Consider the following 19178-nt stretch of genomic DNA (forward strand, 5'->3'; position numbering starts at 1 on the left):
CACAGCTCCTGAGGGGCTCAGAACAGAGGAGGAAGAGGCCTGGGGAAAGGAAATGTTGCTCTAAGGCAAGGTGAAGGGGGGAGCAATCCAGGTGGAGGGAGGAATCTCTCCTGGTCCTGCAGATGGTGATCAACACTGAGCAGTGTGCCATGTGCTGCAGCAGGAGTGATCTGCTGCTTTAAGCAGCTGCCAAAGGGCATTTCTGTTGTGTAGCTGTAGCTGTAGCTTTTGCCTTTGCAGTGCCTCTGTCCAGCTAAAACCCCAACACCTTCCCAAAGCTTAAAACCACTTTCTACATCCATAGTTGGACCGGTAGGAGGCACATCTGGGTATGGTAAGTAAATAATGATATCAAGTGTCAATGTGAGAGTACAGAGAGAAGGTTTATGCAGTGAGTTGAGTAGGAGGTATGTTTTCAAGAATGTGATGTTATTTACCTGTTAATAAAGCATTTTATCTTGGATCTTGCTTTAGTTTTCTCAAATATAAATAAGAACTGATTTGTCAGATAAGTTTACTGGTATTATGCTGCCTACTGTTGTAGTTGGGAGAAATCTAATATCCATTAGGAAGACTGTGTTAGGGACAGAAGGAAGTAGTGTGTTTACTCTCTCAGATTGCCCCATTCGAGTCAAACTGTGAAAAGTTATTTCCAAGACTCTGATATCAGGTTCTGCCAGTCACTGCCTTCTCTAAGTGATAAAAGGTAAAGGCTTGAAATTCAAGCAGGTACAGTTTGCACTGTCTCCTGCTGAGCAGTGTATCATGGTGCTTAGGTAAATTGAAGAAAAACATTTTTCCTCTTAATTTCTATCTGTTGTATCATGGCTTGTGGAGGTGCTTGACTCGTTTACCTTGAGCTCTAAAAACAGGAAACCAGGCCTAGTCTTGCTGTTACATCATTACTGTCAATGCTTTGGATTCCTTCCAGTCATGCAGTTTTTTGTCAGTTTTCTTTGAGACCACTCTGCTTCCCCTCTGTATCTTCCTTTCTAAATTTCAGAGTTCTTTGATGCATTTTTTTTTCCCTGTTTCAAATCAGTGGGTCATATGATTTGAGTTTTTCTCCTAAATTGAAAGTATGTAATGTTTGGTGCTGTAAGCAGAGTTTTAGATGTTCTGGTTTTCTTTTAGGTTTTCTGTTTTCTTCAATGGAGACTGGTACTTGTGGATTTATAAAAGAATGGTTTCTTTCTGAGAAAACTCAGCCCTTGTCCAGGCATCTGTACTGCCTAATGTATAGATTCTGCAGGTCAGGTTGCCTGAATGACACCCGTAAGTTCCTGACATAAAGACAAGCAGCAAAAACATCAGATAAACCACTTGGAGAAACAATGTTTATCCAAAACAAAGAGGTAAACAAAGACTGGCTCAGCAGTCAGAAGAGCAGCTGTTGAAAGTACATTGAGGAGCATGGTGAGGCAGCATCATGAGAGGAGAAAACCAGAGCATAAAGCCAGCAAAGGTTGTGCTGCATATATAGAGAGGAGTAAGGTTAAAAAATAGCTGCTAGTAAACCTTTGACATAGGACATGATTGACAGGTAATTTGTTTGCTCTCAGCAGAAAGGAGAGCAAGAAAAGTGAGTTTTAGGACACAGACTTCTTCCTCTAAAAAAAGTGTGTAATAACAAATTCCACTCTCATTACTCGGTTGTTCTTGCATAGATTTCCTCAGTAAGTATATCCTGTTTGCAATGGGGACAGTTTTCAGGACTGCTACCCAGAGTTAATGGATAGATGACTATAGAATGGGCTGGGAGCATGTGACATGGGGCATTTTTGAGCTTATGATGTTGTACAGCTCCATTCCCTGATGTGTAACGAAAAGCTTTATGCTTAGCTTTGTTCCTTTAGGTCAGGCAGTGTGGCTGCAGAGGTATTTAACAGGAAGCCTCTGGGAACAAATCATGTAGCAGCCCCATGCCAGAGCTCTCTTCTCTCATTAGGCCTCTAGGTGTGGTATTTGCTGGTTCTGTCACATCTCTGCCATCTCTGTCCTTGGGAGTCAGTTGTCTACAAGATAAATTCTTCTAGGCCGTGATAGATGCTTTCCATGTATGATCCCTTGGTACATGATGCACAGATCTCTTCCCTAGTGCCTTTTCCTAGCGTTGCTGTCTTGCACAGGGCCTTAGAGAATATCTGCTGTGGCACAAATGCAGTGATAAATGTGTTGTCCTGGTAGTTCAGGACCCTTTATTTCAAAGAGAGCCAGTCAAGTTTTAGCCTCAGCATTGGATGGGTCAGAGCCTGGCCCTGATTTTTGAGCAGCACTTTCTAGCCATACCCTCAAAACCTCTTGTGATTTCTAAACAGCAGATGATTTGTGATCACACTGGGTGCATTGGGTCTTCCCACTGAGACTTTAGCTCTTTCCATTAACAGCTTTTCTTGGACAGTGCAGTTTTGCCATAATGTGATTTGTTAAGGTGCCCACATGATGGACTAACTTGTAGTTCAGTGAGGAGCATTAAAACAAAATCTGCAGTGAGGATGACTTCCATACTTTAATCTGGGATAGTGATGCTGGGAAGCCTAGGTTTTACTTATCTCTGTCTCAAAATGATCTGCTTTACCTGTGTCATGGACTTGAGCCGTCCATAATACCTGTTCTCCCCTGCGACACCTGCAGGGTCTGGGGGACACCAGTCACTCTCTTGCCTGTTGCTCAGGTCAATACTTTTCCACCACAGCTGTCCCCTTGAAAGTCTTTGAAAAGACTTTGGATTGTCTTCTTTGGCTGGTTTTGTAAATGTTTGTGTGGTGAACAAATTCCTCCTCAGACTGGTGTGAGGGCTGTAGATCTGCGCTTTTCTGGAAGGTAACAACTGAATTAAGGCTGCTGCCTTCAGTGTAGTTGGTACAGTTAAAGAAGTAGTTCATTGACCCTTTCCTGCTTTGTGAAGGATTTGTATAAAGATAAGGTATAAATTCTTTAATACTAGTCAAAAATACCTGTCATCGTCAGGGCCTGGAAAGGACATCATATCTTCCCAGGTACGTATTTTGTGTTCCAGTATGATTCTCACATGGTGGTTTGGTAAATGTTTTCCAGTTATTGCTACCAAATGGTGGTGTGGACTTTCACCCTCATTCACATAACATGAATTGCATCTGATTCAGAACTTTGAGATCCCATAGGAGAAATATCCTCTGTGTGGAGAGGGAATTTTGTGTAGCTTGGTTCTTCTTTCTGGTGTTTTGGTGAAATGGAAGCTGGTTCAGAGCGCGTTTTTGCATGCCAGGAACCATGCTAGTGACCCCTCCTCCTTGGTTAAAGGCTCTTCGCTGGAAGAGGTGGAGCTTGAGCTCCTGAGCTCCTGCAAACCCTTTTTTGTTGGGAAGTACCTCTCAGCTCAGCCGCAGACAGGAAACAGCATATTATTACAGTCAGCGCCTGCCCCTCCACTTCATTGCCGTCAGAAGGAAACTTATCCCAGCTCCTCCTTAAGCAGGCAGCTAATCAGCTTCTGGCAAGTGGTACGTAGCTCAGAGAGACTGACCACAGACGAGACTAATCCTTGCATGTCAAGCAATCTGTTCAGGTGCTTTTCTGAGGGAGTAGGCTGCTCTGGACACTAGTTTAGAGGAAGATTGAACGTGAAAGGTAAGAGCAGGAGTGTGAGTTTTCTGGACTGAGCACTGGGAAACATGGCACCTGTGCCAGAATAACAGGTATCAGAAGCTCAGGTTCTTTGGAATACGTTTGCTACGAGCTCTTGCTGTTCAGGTGTTCCCTCCTGGGTGGATTTATGTGGATGTTTTCTCTAGAAGAGGAGTAAAGGGAAATGTGCCTGTGGTGCTGTTGGAAGTGCTGCACCCAGTTAAGAAATACTGTTTATTAACTGATGATTCACCCTGACCAATGTCCCAGGAGAGAGGAAGTATTCAGGTTAGAATAATACTTCTCTTACAGAGCACTTGCATGACTGGAGGCAACAGTGCTTGTGGTAGGCTGAGGAGCAGGGAGTTGCTGGTGCCCCTGAATGAAAGAGTGCAGTCATCTCTGAGAAGGAGTATGGATGTCATTCTCCAGCTGTATGGAAGCCTGAGGTGTGCTACAATTTTTTCATATTATAACCTTGTTACTTAGTACTGACTATTCAGCAGCAAAGTTGCCAGTTTCTGTCTTGTGAATTTTTACATTACTGATCTCTTCCAGGGCTTGCTGTGGAGAGATAGCATAAATTTTCATTTCTGAGTTAGTAACCCCTCTATAAACAGAGGGAAAAGTGTTTGAATTTGGGTAAAAAATAAAAATGCTGGACAGTCCGTCCTGGTTGGGAGAGTATGTTGTTGATGTTTGCAGTTCATTCACAATGAAGTGAAAGTGTCTTTGCCTCTTCATGATCTTGTGTCATATTGAGTTGTGTAGGTGCTTTTAAATTAAAATATATCATTTTCAGCAGAGAAGGCAGTAAACTCTTCTCTGAAGAGTTTGTTTTTGAAAGAAAATAGAGCTACTGAAACTACAGAAAGTTTGCTGCCTCTGCCTAGCACAGTAGCTGTGTGCCTGTAAGGCACTGTTGGAACAAGAGGAACCCAGATCAGCCAGATCAGAGGTTGGTTGTGATGGTTTGAAATACAGGCTTCGAGAAGGAGCATATCACTTATTTTTGTGAAGAGAAAGAATATAAGAACTTTTGTTGTGAGCTGTTTGCAGGAAGTACATAGTTGGACTTCAAGCTTTGGCTGATAAGGATCAGGAGAAATCTGTGTGGTTTGTCACTTGCACAGATTCCCCAAACTGCCCTGTGTAGCCTCAGCCTTCTGAAGAAAATGGAGTTGAACATATGCTCCAGGGAGTCACTGGGCTTCCTAGCAAGGGAGAGGATTTTCTTCCCCTGCTTTCTCAATAGGGGGGGTAAAGGCACCCGGAGAAAAGGGCTGGGTAAAAAGACTGATTGATCAACTGGCAAAAAGTCTGATTGATCCGGGTGACATGGTGACACAGGCCAGTCCCAGGTGTCCTGATTTCTTACACAGTCATGGATTGCCCTGTTAATGTTTGGAAAAGGGAAAGATTAGAAAAGAGGGACTTCTAAACCGGATGGTTCTTTCTTCCTTGTTTTTAAAATCTCGTCTCTAAACTGGGCAAAATTGGAGCACATGTTGGAAATTCAGTTTTTGCTGGGGGTTGTTGTCTTTTCCACACCCATGTGTGTACATGTTCAGGAACTGTGCACTCTTTGCTAGTGCTTGTACTCTGTTTATATTGGCAGCTGTCAGAATTTCCTTTAAAAGCAAGTGAAAAGATGAGTAGATGAGTAGATGTCTAGAATCACTCTGCTGGTTTTCCACCTTCCTTCATTAATGCAGTTCAGTCCCCATTTCCTGTCAGAACTGCTGCAGTTTCAAAATACTTTGCTATTTTAGTAGTTTGTAATGCAGACTTTAGTGCAGTTTTTTTTTCTCCTTGAGAAAAAGCCCTCTGGTAAACAGACCATTCTGAGTCACTGTTAGTCAGTGAAAATAGTAATTTAAAATCCTTTCATGTCAAGGATTTTTGGGACTCTTAATCCAGCCTCCTGTGGGAGCTGGTTATTAGTCTGCTGTCACGAAAGAAAGAAAAATCTGGAGAAAAACTACCAAAAAGAAGATGAACATGGAAGAAGAGTTAGAGAGTCTGGAAGAAGTTGCTGTGGGTGGAGAGATCTGGCGATTGCTACTGTACGTTACAGAGTGACTCAAAAATATGCGGGAGGTTTTGAGAGAGGTGAAACTACTGTAAGAAGTCAGAGCTTTAATTGTTTTACTGTGGGACAGGATAGACAGGGAGCTGAAAAGTGAAGGAGACTGAAGATCTTTTGCTTTCCTAGAGGGAAGTTTATAGCTTTGAAATCATGTCTGCCCTTGTGCCTGAACACTGGAAGCTTTTGTTTGATAATCTCTTTGCTCTTTGTAACGGTCATGATGAACTGGGGTTTCACCTACCTTTCTGAGCAAGACTGCAGATTTCAGCTTCTTCTCCCCTTCCAGGTGAGGGCACAAAGGCAGAACAATGTGTGATCATTTGAGAGCATGTTCAGCTTTACATGGAAACTGCTCTAGAAGGAAAAAGCTCCTTTTTATGCAAGGAGAGGCTTGCTAGCATTACTTGCAGAAATGCTGCCTCTCTATTTGTGGTGTTTGTGATAGTGCATGAACAGGACTTGTCTAAGTCTGGTGGCCCAGTGTGGAATGCTCCTGGGTTCATCAAGCTGTTGAAAGCTATTAATTTCCTTTTGTGCTAGCTACCAGCCTCCGTTCAACACTGCTGAAGTTAGGGGGCTATGAGGAGCTGCTACTAATAATAAACTCTCAGTAACAGGTAATTTTCCTACCACTGATAAGAATCTTTTGTTGCCCAGTGCTGTGACTTACTGGGTGCTCGCCTTGCCATGTGTGAGCCCACTGAGACAGCAGCTCCACCACTGGGGAACAGTCCTGCCCCTCTGTTCTTTATGGGTTTACTTCTGTTTGAGTGAGTAGGAAGCTTTCTCTGAAATATCATTTACCTTCCTAAATGGGCTGCCCTTTCTGAACAGAGTGGTTCTGTTTAGGAACTCTTCCTGGCAGGATTGTCCTTTGGAAAACAGGTAAAGGGATGCATGTGCATCTGCTGCATGAGGTGGGTGGGTGTGTGGGTAATGGGGCTGTGCTAATACTCTTTGCCACTTGGTACAGCCACCCTATCCACTCCCATTGGGTACTGCTCCATCCTTGGAGATCTCTAGGGATTAACTGGCCTGAACTACCAGGATAGTTGCTTTTCTCACCTTCTGACAGTGGCAAAGACCTTGCATGCTCTAGCTTTTGACATCTGTTAAGTTGTTGCTAAAGTCTTAAAATTCTCTTCTTGTCTGTGCTCCTCTTACCGATTGCCAAGAACAGGAATGTGTCTTGTTTAGGAACAGTTTCCAGAAGCCTGTAGGAATGTGACCCTGGTATGAGAGATGATAATTTTCCCAGGGATAACGCTGTGACTGGTCTAGTTTCCCGCTGCAGCATGGGGGAGGATAGAGACTGGGAGAAATCCCAGATGGAGGGTCAGCACGAGTTGAACTTGACCTGCGGCACAGCAGAGCGCAATAAGTGCCAGTGCTAATGCTCAGAGAAGATGCACTGCTGCCCTGGCTCAGGAGGGACAGACTGTAAGGTATGTGAACCTAATAATGTAAAAATGGTCCTAAAAAGACCACAATGCAAGCTGGACCTGCTTTCCTATGGAAGTGAGCGGTCCTGGATTTTATAGGTTGAAAATAAAGGTGAAACAGCCACATGGAAGTTGGGAATAAAATAGCTGGTGTATTGTGAACAGAGATTTGGGCACTTACGGCTTTGAGGAAAATCTTGTTATCGCTATTTAAAAAAAAAGGAGAAAGGAATTTGGCACAGCTATAAGAACATTTATGACTTCTTTCATTTGGTGGAAATGAGAGTTTCCATAGGTGGAAGATGGTAATTTTAGCAGGAAATTAAGATCTTGCACTATTAAAAAACCATACAAAACTGGTGCATTTTCCAGTGTTATATAAAAAGCTACTATTTCTTTCCTTTTTTTTTTCTTTCTTTTTCTTTTTCATGCAGGTTTTGGGGGAAGAGAATTGGTGCAGTTCTAGAGAGCTCTAACTGACGTCTGCAGTGAGTTAATGGGACTGGATTGGCAAAACTGGGTGAAAGATGAATTGCAAAACAGAATAGGACTGTAATCTGTGGAGGAAGGCAAGCCTTGGACCCTCATGAGTCTTTGATACTCATATTATTGTTCTCTTCCAAACTGTAGAGACCTACTAAAGTCATACTGACTCACTGCCTAAGGCTTTGCTCCCTTGATGCTGAGCTACAGATTGTTTCAGAAAAAAACATCATTCAGACAGACATTAAAGATTTTAACTGTTTTGGATCTCAAATTTGTGTTTTCTTCTCCCTTTATCAGTCTTCTTTTTTGTGTATTTGCTGAGGGAGTAGCACTTGTTAATCCACACTTAATCTATTTTGTCCTGTGTGAGTTCAGTAATAGTGATTGAAACACAGTAGATTGCTGGTTTGTGAACCTTGCTGATGAATACAGGTGAGGTGTCTTTCTGCATTCCAGTGTTCATTTCACTACTGCTGTCACTAAAACAGGAGCTGAAGTGGAGGAATGGCTGGATCCTCATTACAATCTCATCCAGTTTTCCTTCCTGAGTCTTGAGCTCTCAGGATGCCAAGATTGTTCTCCACCATACAGAGCAGACATAGCAGTTAGCTATAGATGGGAAATGTTTTCCCTACATTTGCCATATGTGATCAAACTGAAGGTTTTGCAGCTTTTAATTTTTTTTCTAGTTTCTAGGTCTCTAGAGCTCCAGAAATTCATGTTGTCTCTGTACTCAAGTCATTAACTGTTTGGAATAATGCAGGATCTCTTAGGGGGATTTATGGCTAACACCTCTGAATGTAAGTCTATATTGGAACAGGATATGAGTAAAAGGAAACAGTCAGAATGAGCAGGTGTTCTCATACCCCCACATTTGGCCATGAGAAATACACACATCAGGAAAATTATATTTAGCAAAGTTCAATGTCCCCCATTTCCCCCCACAGCATTTCTTCTGTCAGCTCTGTGATTGGGCCAGTGTGATCTTAACTTGTTTTGCCATCTTTTGTGGTCACTGAGCTCGCCAGATGTACTCTGATAACAAACAGTCCCAGGGCATGCTTGGCTAGACTGTCATTTTCTTGCTGAGAAGTTTCTGGGCAGCCAGAAAATGCCCCAGCTGAACAGAGATAATAAAGTTGTCTTGGGAGGCAGCAAGATAAGAGGATGAAGTTTATGCTCCACTGTTGGGGAGGGGAAGGTTGCTCAGTACAGCAAAGGGTGAAGTATATCAGATTTCTGTTTAAAATTTGGTCTAATATAGGAGTCTTTTTTGGACTGCCTTTTGAATCTTATTATTCACAGCTGTTCATCAGGGAAGGATATCCAGGGACATTAGTCCATTTTTAGAACGTGAAATGAGGAGTTTTCTTTGGTTGGCTCTGTTGTTTGTTAGCTGGCTGGATTTGAAATGTCAGTAAACTGGTGTTAGTTTTGGAGAGAGGAGTGTGGGTAAACATGAGAGGTGGGGATTAACAGCTGGTAAGAGGGAATGGGCCATGTGAGAGAGAGCTAGAGGAGATAAAGCTAAATTTTCAGTGTTAAGAGTGTCTGTCTGTGTTTGCACAAGATAGCCAATGAAGGCATGGTTATTTTCACATTTAGGTTTTGGAGTGGGCACGCTTGAAAATTGAGAATTTCTCTAACAGACTTGAGATGACTCATGGAGGGCACATAACTACTTGCTGGGGACCTGATTATCACCCCCATTTCTGCAAAATGTATTTCAGGGGTTTCATATGCAGTGATAAGTTCATAATTAACTGGTATCCTGATTTGCAATGTCTTTAACCCTTCTTGCCATTCCCATGAGTCCTTATGACTCTCTAGGAGTGATTAGAGGCATTGGCAGACTTTTTTCCCCCATGACTGTGGAGATCTTTTTCTGGTCAGGATTAGATGTCAGTCATATCACCATGTGATGAGTGCTGGGCACCCAGTTTCTACTAATGAGCAAAATCTAAAGAATCACACCTAGAAGTTCAGTAGCATTTAAGATCAAAAAAGTTTTTTAATATTCACTTTTTAGGCAGAACAAGCACTTAATTTGCATAATTGCTCATATCTAGATACAGTTCTGAGCTGTTTTGGGGCAGGAATGCTCAGAGTTCTGCCAATCCCCAAACAGGCCAAAAATCTATGAGATTAAAAATAAATCTGAAGACTTTTATTTTTTTTTTTGTTTTTTAAACTCATAGTAATGCAGCCCTCATCCTAACTCAGAAGCAATCAGATTGTTGTTTTCATGCTCTCCATTTATGAGAACAAGAGGTCACTGGATGACATTACTGCTTTGTAAATTTAGAACAAATAAAAGGAAATGCTACTTCACCTAGTGCGTCGTCATCCTGTGGAATATACTGTTCCAGGATGTTAGTCAAAAGCTGGAGCCGGAGCATAAAAAAAATTGCTGGACCATGCTCGTTTGTAGCCATGTTCACCAACAGGGATGACCAAGACTTGTGTTCCAGAGTGTTGGCTCATTGCAGCTGTAGCTGAGAGTGAATTCCCTGGACTCCTGGCTGGGAAAGCACAGCTTTCCAGGGGGAAGATTGGCGTGGCTTCTTTTGAGATGACAAGAATGATTTTATTTTTGTGCAAGATGTTAAATTGATCATCGCTCTTGCCTGGGCAGCGCAGTGTATGTAACAGCCTTTGTCAGTATCCTTCAGCAGGTGGATGTTTGGAGCTGAAATAGCTGGTTCAAGGAAAGGGAGGGAGCAGTGGCAGGAGGAGTGTGAATGAGAGCTTCTGTTGCTCAGCCCAGTGCTGTAGCACACGTGCTGCCCACCAGGCTGCACAGGAAGGAGCCGGCAGCTGCTGTGCTACAGGGCAGGCACGAGGGGCTGATGCTCGCCAGGTACCCGGGCTGGGCTGGGCTGGGCTGGGCTGGGAGGTGTGGGGGTGAACAGCAGAACTGCTGAGCTTCTCTGCAAGGGAAGGGGCCCTATTAACACATTTCTGGATTCCTCATTATCCTTGTTAAGTTGTTTAACTGTAATACTGCTGCATATTAATCAGAGAAACAAGTCTGTATGATTTCTTCATTTCCCTAAATAATTGCTGTACTGGTACATTAAAATCTTGTCTGTCCTTAATAGTGAAGTCTGAATTGTCCCAGTTTTTTCTCCTTAGGAGCAAGGTTTTTAAAGTGGCTTATTCTTTTATTTCCCGTCTCTAGTGATCGCAATAAATCCCAGTGCAAATGTTGCTTTTGTACTGACTAATGGGGAATGCTCTTCATATATTTATCCTGCACAGTTACATTTTTATTTGCAGTTTTGTAATTACACAATAGACCCTTTATTTTAATTCTGTGACTCTTTGTTTGGATGATTCATGTATGAAAATCTTTTGATCTTTTTATTTATCTTCTTGTCTTATAAACTTCGACTTTGTTCTTTGAACAGAGGGTTGTCTGACACTGAATGTGGGGATTTTTGAGATGATGCAGTAGGTGACTTAAGAAGGAATTAGTTGTTTTCTGTATTGGATGTTCTATCCAATGATCCAGGAAGTCAGTAGCCTCAGAAATTAATTCTTATCAAAGGAATGTCTGTATTTCTGTATTTTATGTCAATATTTTAAATTTCTTGTCTTCTAGTGTGATTAAAAATGATGCTATAGTTTGCATTTTCCTTCTGTCCTCCCAAAAAGGCAGAAAAATAGGAAAAGGGGACAGCACTGAGTAGGAGTGTTCTGAAGCTGTTCTGCCCCAGTGCTCCAAAGCATGCCAGTGATTCAAAATGAACCGGTAGTTTCTTACAGAATTTGCCTGGTTTTACAGCCATGAAAGGTCCTTGGATGCTTCATCCTGGGATGTTTGGACTTTTTATGTGCTACTGTTGTATGTATGTAACTATAGATGTTCTTGGCCTTATTACCAGGAAGAAAGTGAGGCCCAGTGGTGCCTGAACAAATTAGTTAACCTTGGTTTTACTTCCAGGGAAAAAGCTGCTTCCTCTTAGCCCCTTATTCTTCTCTAACTTCACAATAATTTATGCATCAGTGGTTTCATGCTCTGGAAAAAGTTTTCTAGGGCAGCCATTCTTATATAGCAGAGTTTTTGATGGAAATACATTTCGCTGAACACTTTCCTGCTTTCCCAAGGAAGAAGAAACATTCCTGTGATTACCTTCTTTGGAAATAATTTTTTTGAAAGCTGGAAATGTTTAAAGGAAAGTGAGGGAAAAGAGAAGGAGTTCTTCAAAGTTTTATTTTTAGAATAGTGTAAATATTTACTTCTGTGTGCTACAGTTGATACAGATCAGGTCATTTTGTCCAAGATAGAATGCTCCAAATGCTAAAACAGTCTTTCTAATATGAATGGCCAGTCCTTTCTTTAAAAAGGGATTTAGCTCCTTTCATTGCCTAAGTAATGTGTCTGTAACACTGGTTTCTAGGTATTGGTTGTCCCTCTGGGTAAGGTGGTGTTATTGCAGGTGAATCTGCAGTCTGTCAATGGAAGGGTATACAGTTTGAAAATTGAAGACCTTAAAATAAAGCAGAACTTTGCAGGTGTATCTTTTTTGTTGACATTACATCCACATTTCTTGGCAGATGCTTTGAGGCACTTCAACGTCAACTAAAAGTTTGGTGTTCAACTTCAGAGGCTTTTATTTTCAATTTGTTTTATGAATGATGATGAAAGAAGTGAGAAACAGACTGGAAAACAGGAATATCATGTATTGGGATGATGTGTATGGGTGTTGCAGTGTTCATTAACAAAACTTTGGCTAAATGGTTGGGCCTCAACCCAACACAATCCTAGTTTATTTTAATCCATTCTTTCAATCCTAGTTTATTTTAAAACATTCTTTCAGATGTTAGGTACAATTTGCTTGAAAAGCAGATGATGTAGACAAGCTTTTTCATGTACAGTATGTAGAGGGGTGCAGGAGAGTCCGGACTGCTGGAAATTTTTAGAGTTGACATAAAAGGGAACCTTTTGGTTTTTGTTAACAGCGCTCAATCTTAATGTAGCATTTCTTAAATCCAAGTCTTGCAAACACTTCAGTATTGGTCTAATTTAAGTCAGCTTGATGGAGATCAGTACAGAGGTATGCACAAAGAGACAGTGAGGTTACTACACTGTGGGGAAGAAAGACTTCTGTCTTAGGAAGAATAAAGTTTGATATATATAGTCAAGTCTGGACTCCAGCTGAATGGGCAGCCCTGAGAACAGTGGACATGGCCCTCTGGAAAGCAGAGAGCTTTTATTTCTCTCTGCTGCCACCAGCTGACTGAAGGACAGGGAGGTGGTGGTAGAGGACACAGGGGCTTGGTGCCTCCCTGGACAGAGGGGAGCTTTGGCCACCCTGCACATCTTCTGCTGATTTGTTAAAATATGGTTTATTTAACACAGGGCAACTAATGCATGGGAATTAGTCCAGGATACAAACAAACTGAGGACAGGATTGTTACAGGGAGGCAAACTCACCACTGCCTCAGCCTGGTAGGGGAACATTTGTTAGAATATCTTTCAGGTATGTAGAACAAGCCCTCAGGAAACACGTGGGTTCGAATTGCTTGTTTTGTTTTATTTTTCCCCTCATGAGGGAGGCTAAACAAATTGTCATGACTAAACAAAATTTTAGTATGATATTGTAGAGTATGTTATCTAATTCATTAATTGCTAGAAACTGGTATACTATGCTATTAACAAAATGTCTTAATGTTCTTACCAGTTTTAAAAGTACAGTAAGTCCCTTAAAAAGACTTATGCAAGGTCTGCACATAATTAATCCTGCTACTCTGTGTTTGTTTTGTGTTGTGCTGTTATTTAGGTATGAGAGATTTCTTTACTCAGTTCAGTATTGGGAATGACAGCTAAAATCTCAGTGGTTCTGTACATTAAGGAAGAAGTAAAGATGTGTTGTGATAGAAGAGAAACATGGTTCAGAGGTGCAAATAACTCTGATTGTGCAGCTCTGAAAATAGCTTCAACAGACTGCACTAGCTGGTAAGGTGTTCTCTTGCTGTCTCTCACTGACACGTCCACTCCTTATTTTCTCTCTCTTCAGATTATCACTCCGTGTCGGAAGCTCATCCTTTGTGCTGATAACAGAAAAGAGATGGAAGACTGGATTGCAGCACTGAAGACTGTACAAAACCGTGAACATTTTGAGGTAATAGGAAAATGTGTTCCTTTGTATTCTGTGCTTCCTCTGCTAAATCACAGCTTGTTTTGAGAGTCAGCTTCCAGTGAAGTTAATAGAAGTAATTTTATTGACTATAATGGGTAATAGTTTTAGCACCTTCTGTAAAATTGATCCCAAATACATTGAAGTGATTCTCCAAAGAATGTTTGGCTTTGTATATGCTCCCTTGGGAGTTTGGAGAGAATTTTCAGAACATGGATAGGTTATGAAGCAAAGTTTTCCTCCCACTGTCTTTTAATTTTTCAATTATCCTCCCTGTCCTAGTTCACATCTTGCCTGCTTGGTATTCTGCCAGCTTCAGTCCATCTGCCTGCTTCCTGAGGCTGAGAGAGACCAGCACTGTCACCACAAAAAGCTGTCTTGTGTTTGCCCCACTCTGGTGCTTGCCTCTCTTACGCTGGCACAAGCATTTCTCTGCTACACAGTGAGCTAGGTTGGGGAACTGATCTTGGTGAAAACTTAATCCAATAAAATGGGGATAAATTCTCCAGCAGATAAATTCTCCAGTTCATTTCCCTAGACACACTTGTAGTAAGACAAGGATGAGAGGTGGTACAGGAGCTGTAATGAAGGTGTGGCTTCTTCATGTAGTCTCTTTTGCCTTAGACACCTTCTTGAGTTTCTGCTAATGTGTATAAACTGCATGTGACCCACTCTTTCATAGTAACTAAGTGTTCTGTTTCTGCTTTTTCTGACTGCTTCGTGCAAGTCTTCAGAGAAAAAAATGTCTTGTTGCTCTACTTTAGACCTTGCTGTAATACATTTGTATCATCAGTCTACCCAGTACAGCATGGACCATTTCTCAGGGATGCATAACTGGTACGCCTGCTCCCATGCCCGGCCAACCTACTGCAACGTGTGTCGGGAGGCCTTGTCTGGGGTCACATCACATGGGCTGTCCTGTGAAGGTGAGTGTGCCCTTGTCTTTTGCCTGGGGAGAAACAGCCTCATTTTATTTTTGTTTTTGCCCATATACCCAAACACTGCCATCCCTTATTAAAGTCATGTGTCTGCAATGAACAGATACACACTTCTGAGGTATCTGAGAGAATATTCATAAGAAGACTCCTATTTGCAAGAATAATTGTATTTGTAAGAGCATCCTTGTTAAATGTTTGAGTGTCAGGAGGTTATTCTTTCTCAGCTTTGGCTTAGCAGAAATGCCTGGCTGTGCACAGCTCATGCTTCTAATGAATGTGGTGACACCTATGCTGTGTAAAACGATGGAGGAGTGTGCGACTATGTAAATCATGTTAAATTTAACAAGGTGATCGCTAAGCTTTGCACAAACAACTGGCAAAAATGACAAGGCAAGAATTAATAACTAGATCAGAACACTTACAACTGATCATTTTGGTGGTGCTAAAAAGGATAGAGTGTTGTCCATGCTTTCTTCTGGAGCCAGAAACACACTGCCACATTAGACCTCCTGAGGCAGGATTAATTACATTCTTCTCTTCCTCCCTAGTGTGCAAGTTTAAAGCACACAAGCGCTGTGCTGTGCGAGCAACCAACAATTGCAAGTGGACAACTCTGGCCTCGATCGGGAAGGATATCATTGAGGATGAAGATGGGGTAGGTGTTAGTCAGAACTTTTCCAGCCTTACCTTGATATGGAAGCACTGCCTTGTGTTCTATAGCTTTTTTCACTTCATAAATAGCAAATTCTGGCTTTCCATGGAAAAGATTTCTACTGTCAGAACATGAGATTCTGTGTGAAAATCCAGCCAGGATAGCAAGGGACTCCTTTGTGGGAATCAAGTGCTATGGGCTGAGGGAGTTGAGATTAAATAATTGGAGGCATGGGGAACTTGAGCTAGGTTTCAGCAAAAGAAAAATAAACGAGAGTTTGGAACACCACCTTAGCATATTGGGATTTCTGATGCAAGTCAGTGTTTCCTGGGTAGCCTGGGGTGAGTCACCTAGACTCTTTGTGCTTGAGCATGATGTAAAATGCCAGAATTGGTCCTCAGGTGTTTTCTAGAAATTCCCTTTGCTATCCTTAAACAGTGCATATAAAGAATTACTTGTATATGTATCTGAGAGTCATGATACCTCCTGTACCTTTAAGATTCTGTCCCACTGTACCTTGTGCAGATCTCAATGCCACATCAGTGGCTGGAAGGAAACCTGCCCGTGAGTGCCAAATGCACTGTGTGTGATAAAACCTGTGGCAGTGTCCTGCGTTTGCAAGACTGGCGCTGCCTGTGGTGCAAAGCCATGGTGAGTTGAATAAATCTGATCATTTCAGTAAAAGGACAGTTCTTGAGCAGCTCTGTGGTATGTTCTTTTAATGACACTTGCTTAGAATAAAATCTCTAATCAGGCTATCAGTGTTTGCCATGAAGGACTTTATTGTACTGCAATAAATAGAAATTTAAGTTGTGCTCAAAAGTGGTGCTGTGATACATAAAAGCGAGACCTGAAAAAAGCATCCAGCTTCTAGCCAAACTAATTTTATTTTGGGAGTGAGCTTTCATAGAAGAATCTAATTACAGTAGACATGAATCAAAGCTTCAGTCATGCACTACATTGGATTTTAAGGAGCCATTATTTGTTATTTCTACAGGTTGAAAAAGTGCAACAAACTATAAAGAATACTCAGCCATTTTAATAATAGCAATTTCCTTCCATTGCAATAGATTGCTCTTGCCTAACCACTGAAGTGATGTAGATCTTGCTGTGTTTCCAGTTGTCTATAATACTAGTAATAGAAGTATCACGAAATATGTTTTTAGAATGGGGGGCTCAAATGCCAAGCAAATCCTCTATCTTGCAGTCTTTATGTACCAAAAAAGCTCTACTCTACTTTGTATTTCCTTTTTTGGGTGGCTTCATCTTCTTCACTTACCTCTTATGTCCCTCATATCTTCCTGCTTTGTGTTTTGCTTCTTTCTTCTCTTGAGTTCCCAGCTTCTTCTTTTGTTGCTACTTTAGATCTCTCAGCTGAGTCTGAGGATTTTGAAAGCAGAATGCCTGAAGGCTCCTAAAGCCTTCAGATATCTGGTTCTCTCAGCACTCAAAGTCCTGGTCTCAGAAATTCAAATGATAGGAAAGTCCATACTAATGAAGAGAATTTGTTGAAGGCTGTGATTAGATAATTTTAAAAATAACTTTATCAATAAATTAATCAATTGACATATTTTGATGATTTCACCCTCTCCACTTTTCTTCCTCTTAAAACTTCTTCTGGGTGGTTTTAGGAGTTACACCACAGTGTCCAAAAGAGTCTGAATTATTCTTTTTTGGCGTTGTTTCCAGGTACACACAGCATGTAAAGAGTTGTTACCAAACAAGTGCCCTCTTGGGCTCTGCAAAGTGTCTGTCATTCCTCCTACTGCGCTTAACAGCATTGATTCAGATGGTAAGTATTCCTAGTAAGTAGCACTTCTTTCTTTTCCTCACAGCCACTTCAGCTGGCACTATTAATGTCAGGCTGTGTCAGCTGAAAATTCTGCTTTTGCTGTTGCAGAAACTCGCCACTGGAAGCCATTGCTAATTCTGGCAGTGAACTGTTTGCTTTGCTTTTGCATTCAGTTTATCTCCCTGTAGTATCAATGTTTGCTGAATTGCACTGATTAAATTTATTGACAATAACTATATTGCAGGCAGAAGCAATTTGAGAAGGTTGGGGAAGCTGAAAATTTTGGCATACTGCTACAAGATAACTGTGACATTTGGCAGCATGAGGTGTGGTTCATGCTGGATTCAGGGCTGTGCACATTTGGCATTCACTGAGTGAGTGCCATAAGCCCAAGGAAAATATTAGCTGCTTCATAGCTGGGCTGGGGTGTGGGCTGGTGGTTTTTCTCTCCATCCATCACCATGGGCAGCTTCACATCTCTTAGCTTTTCCTCCCTCTCCTCCCTTTGCCCCAACAGGTTTCTGGAAAGCTACTTGTCCCCCTTCTTGCACAAGCCCTTTGTTGGTCTTTGTCAACTCAAAAAGTGGAGACAACCAAGGTGTAAAATTTCTACGAAGATTCAAACAACTGCTGAATCCAGCCCAGGTCTTTGATCTCATGAATGGAGGACCTCACCTTGGGTAGGCAGATATTCTATGGAAACAAGAAGTCCTTTGTACCCACGAAGTATGAGGGATTTATTTGATTAAGCTCATCCTCAAATGTAACAGGGAACCTGTTCCTCAGAGAAGACTAAACACCTGAGGTTTGGAGAGGTTTTCCTTGTTCTGTGTTAAATGTTATTGATTAGCTAAAACCAAAAATGTTGTCAAAAAGGTTTTTATATCCATTCAACAGTAATAGCAGGACAGCTTGAGGCATTTTGGGGGAATTCCAGAAACACTCCTCTGGAAGAAGACCAAGCATGGAAAGCTTGAATCCATAAGAAAACTTGTCAGCAAACAGTGTTTTGACAGGCATCATGATGTACTGCTAAGAAGAGTTAATTTCAGTTAACTCAAGTGAACAGACAGATGTCATGGATAGCAAATTAATATTGTCAAGATGAGATTTATTGAGAAATAACTTACCCGAGAAGTCTGTGAAACTTCCATCCCTCAAAGACTTTGTGGTGATATTGTGGAAAGACTCTTATGAGTGTGTTTGGTAAAGCTGGTTCTGCTCTTGGATCTAAGTTACATTTCGGACTTTTTGCGAAATTATGCTAGAAAATCTGTGGATATAAATTTATTTTGTGTATTAATGCAACTCTCACTTTAAAAAAGTTCAGTCTTTAGTTTCTCCACTTCCAAATGTTTTTCTATTGCATCAGATTTAAGTAACTTGTGTCATTAATTGGTGCTCCTTATAATAAGAGCCAACACAAGGTAAATTTACCTCATCTTTTTTTCACAGTGACTCCAAGTCTTTGACTAGAGCTGTAGGTGCAGGGGTATAGATCTGGGAGTGTCCATTCCTGGATAAGTGATCACTGGGTTCTGCTCTGCAGAGAGAGCTGTTGTGGTTCTATGAAATAGCTTATTGCAAAACACTGGGCATTTAAAACTGCAGTGTTTTGTCGAGGGGATGTGTTTGGCTCAAAAATAATTTATAAAAGGCTTGTAAAATTAAATAGTTTTCTTGTTCCCCTCCCCAGCTGGACTGACTGTCATAAGGAATTTTGCTTTTAAGCAGAAATGGAAAGGAGGGAATCAGTTACCTTCTTGAGCTGTGGTACACACTTCTAAAACAGCTGCTCTTATATATTCAGTTTAAAAGGAACTGGTGGTACAGGGTAAAGCCTGCTTCTTGATAATTTGAATATTTTCAGCTGATGATAGTCAGATTTGTACCATAAGATGTTGTCATTTCTGATACTAATCTTTTGTGTGTCAGCAGCACTTGATAAAATAAGGATTTTCGTGTACTACAGCAAATCCCGTTTAGGTAATAATAGTAAAAAAACATACATACAAAGCCAAAATAAAAAC

General features: G+C 41.4%; 1 protein-coding gene across 6 annotated transcripts in view; it reads left to right on the plus strand.

The window, feature by feature from the left end:
• The window catches only part of DGKD (diacylglycerol kinase delta), a 55380-nt gene that overhangs the window by 16966 nt on the left and 19236 nt on the right, over positions 1-19178 (plus strand). For 2 of the 6 annotated variants that reach the window (XM_088170682.1, XM_088170683.1), the window contains 6 exons: positions 13647-13751; positions 14560-14692; positions 15253-15359; positions 15882-16007; positions 17046-17148; positions 17666-17828. In XM_088170682.1, coding sequence (XP_088026808.1) covers positions 13647-13751; positions 14560-14692; positions 15253-15359; positions 15882-16007; positions 17046-17148; positions 17666-17828 — 737 coding nt within the window. Of the gene's footprint in view, positions 1-3463; positions 3610-3918; positions 4056-6970; positions 7141-13646; positions 13752-14559; positions 14693-15252; positions 15360-15881; positions 16008-17045; positions 17149-17665; positions 17829-19178 lie in introns of those variants that run through there. The other 4 variants (XM_088170686.1, XM_088170687.1, XM_088170685.1 and 1 more) reach the window with 4 other exon arrangements.

The sequence above is a fragment of the Sturnus vulgaris genome, chromosome 10 (assembly GCF_052056855.1).
Source record: "Sturnus vulgaris isolate bStuVul1 chromosome 10, bStuVul1.hap1, whole genome shotgun sequence".
Classification (NCBI taxonomy): domain Eukaryota; kingdom Metazoa; phylum Chordata; class Aves; order Passeriformes; family Sturnidae; genus Sturnus; species Sturnus vulgaris.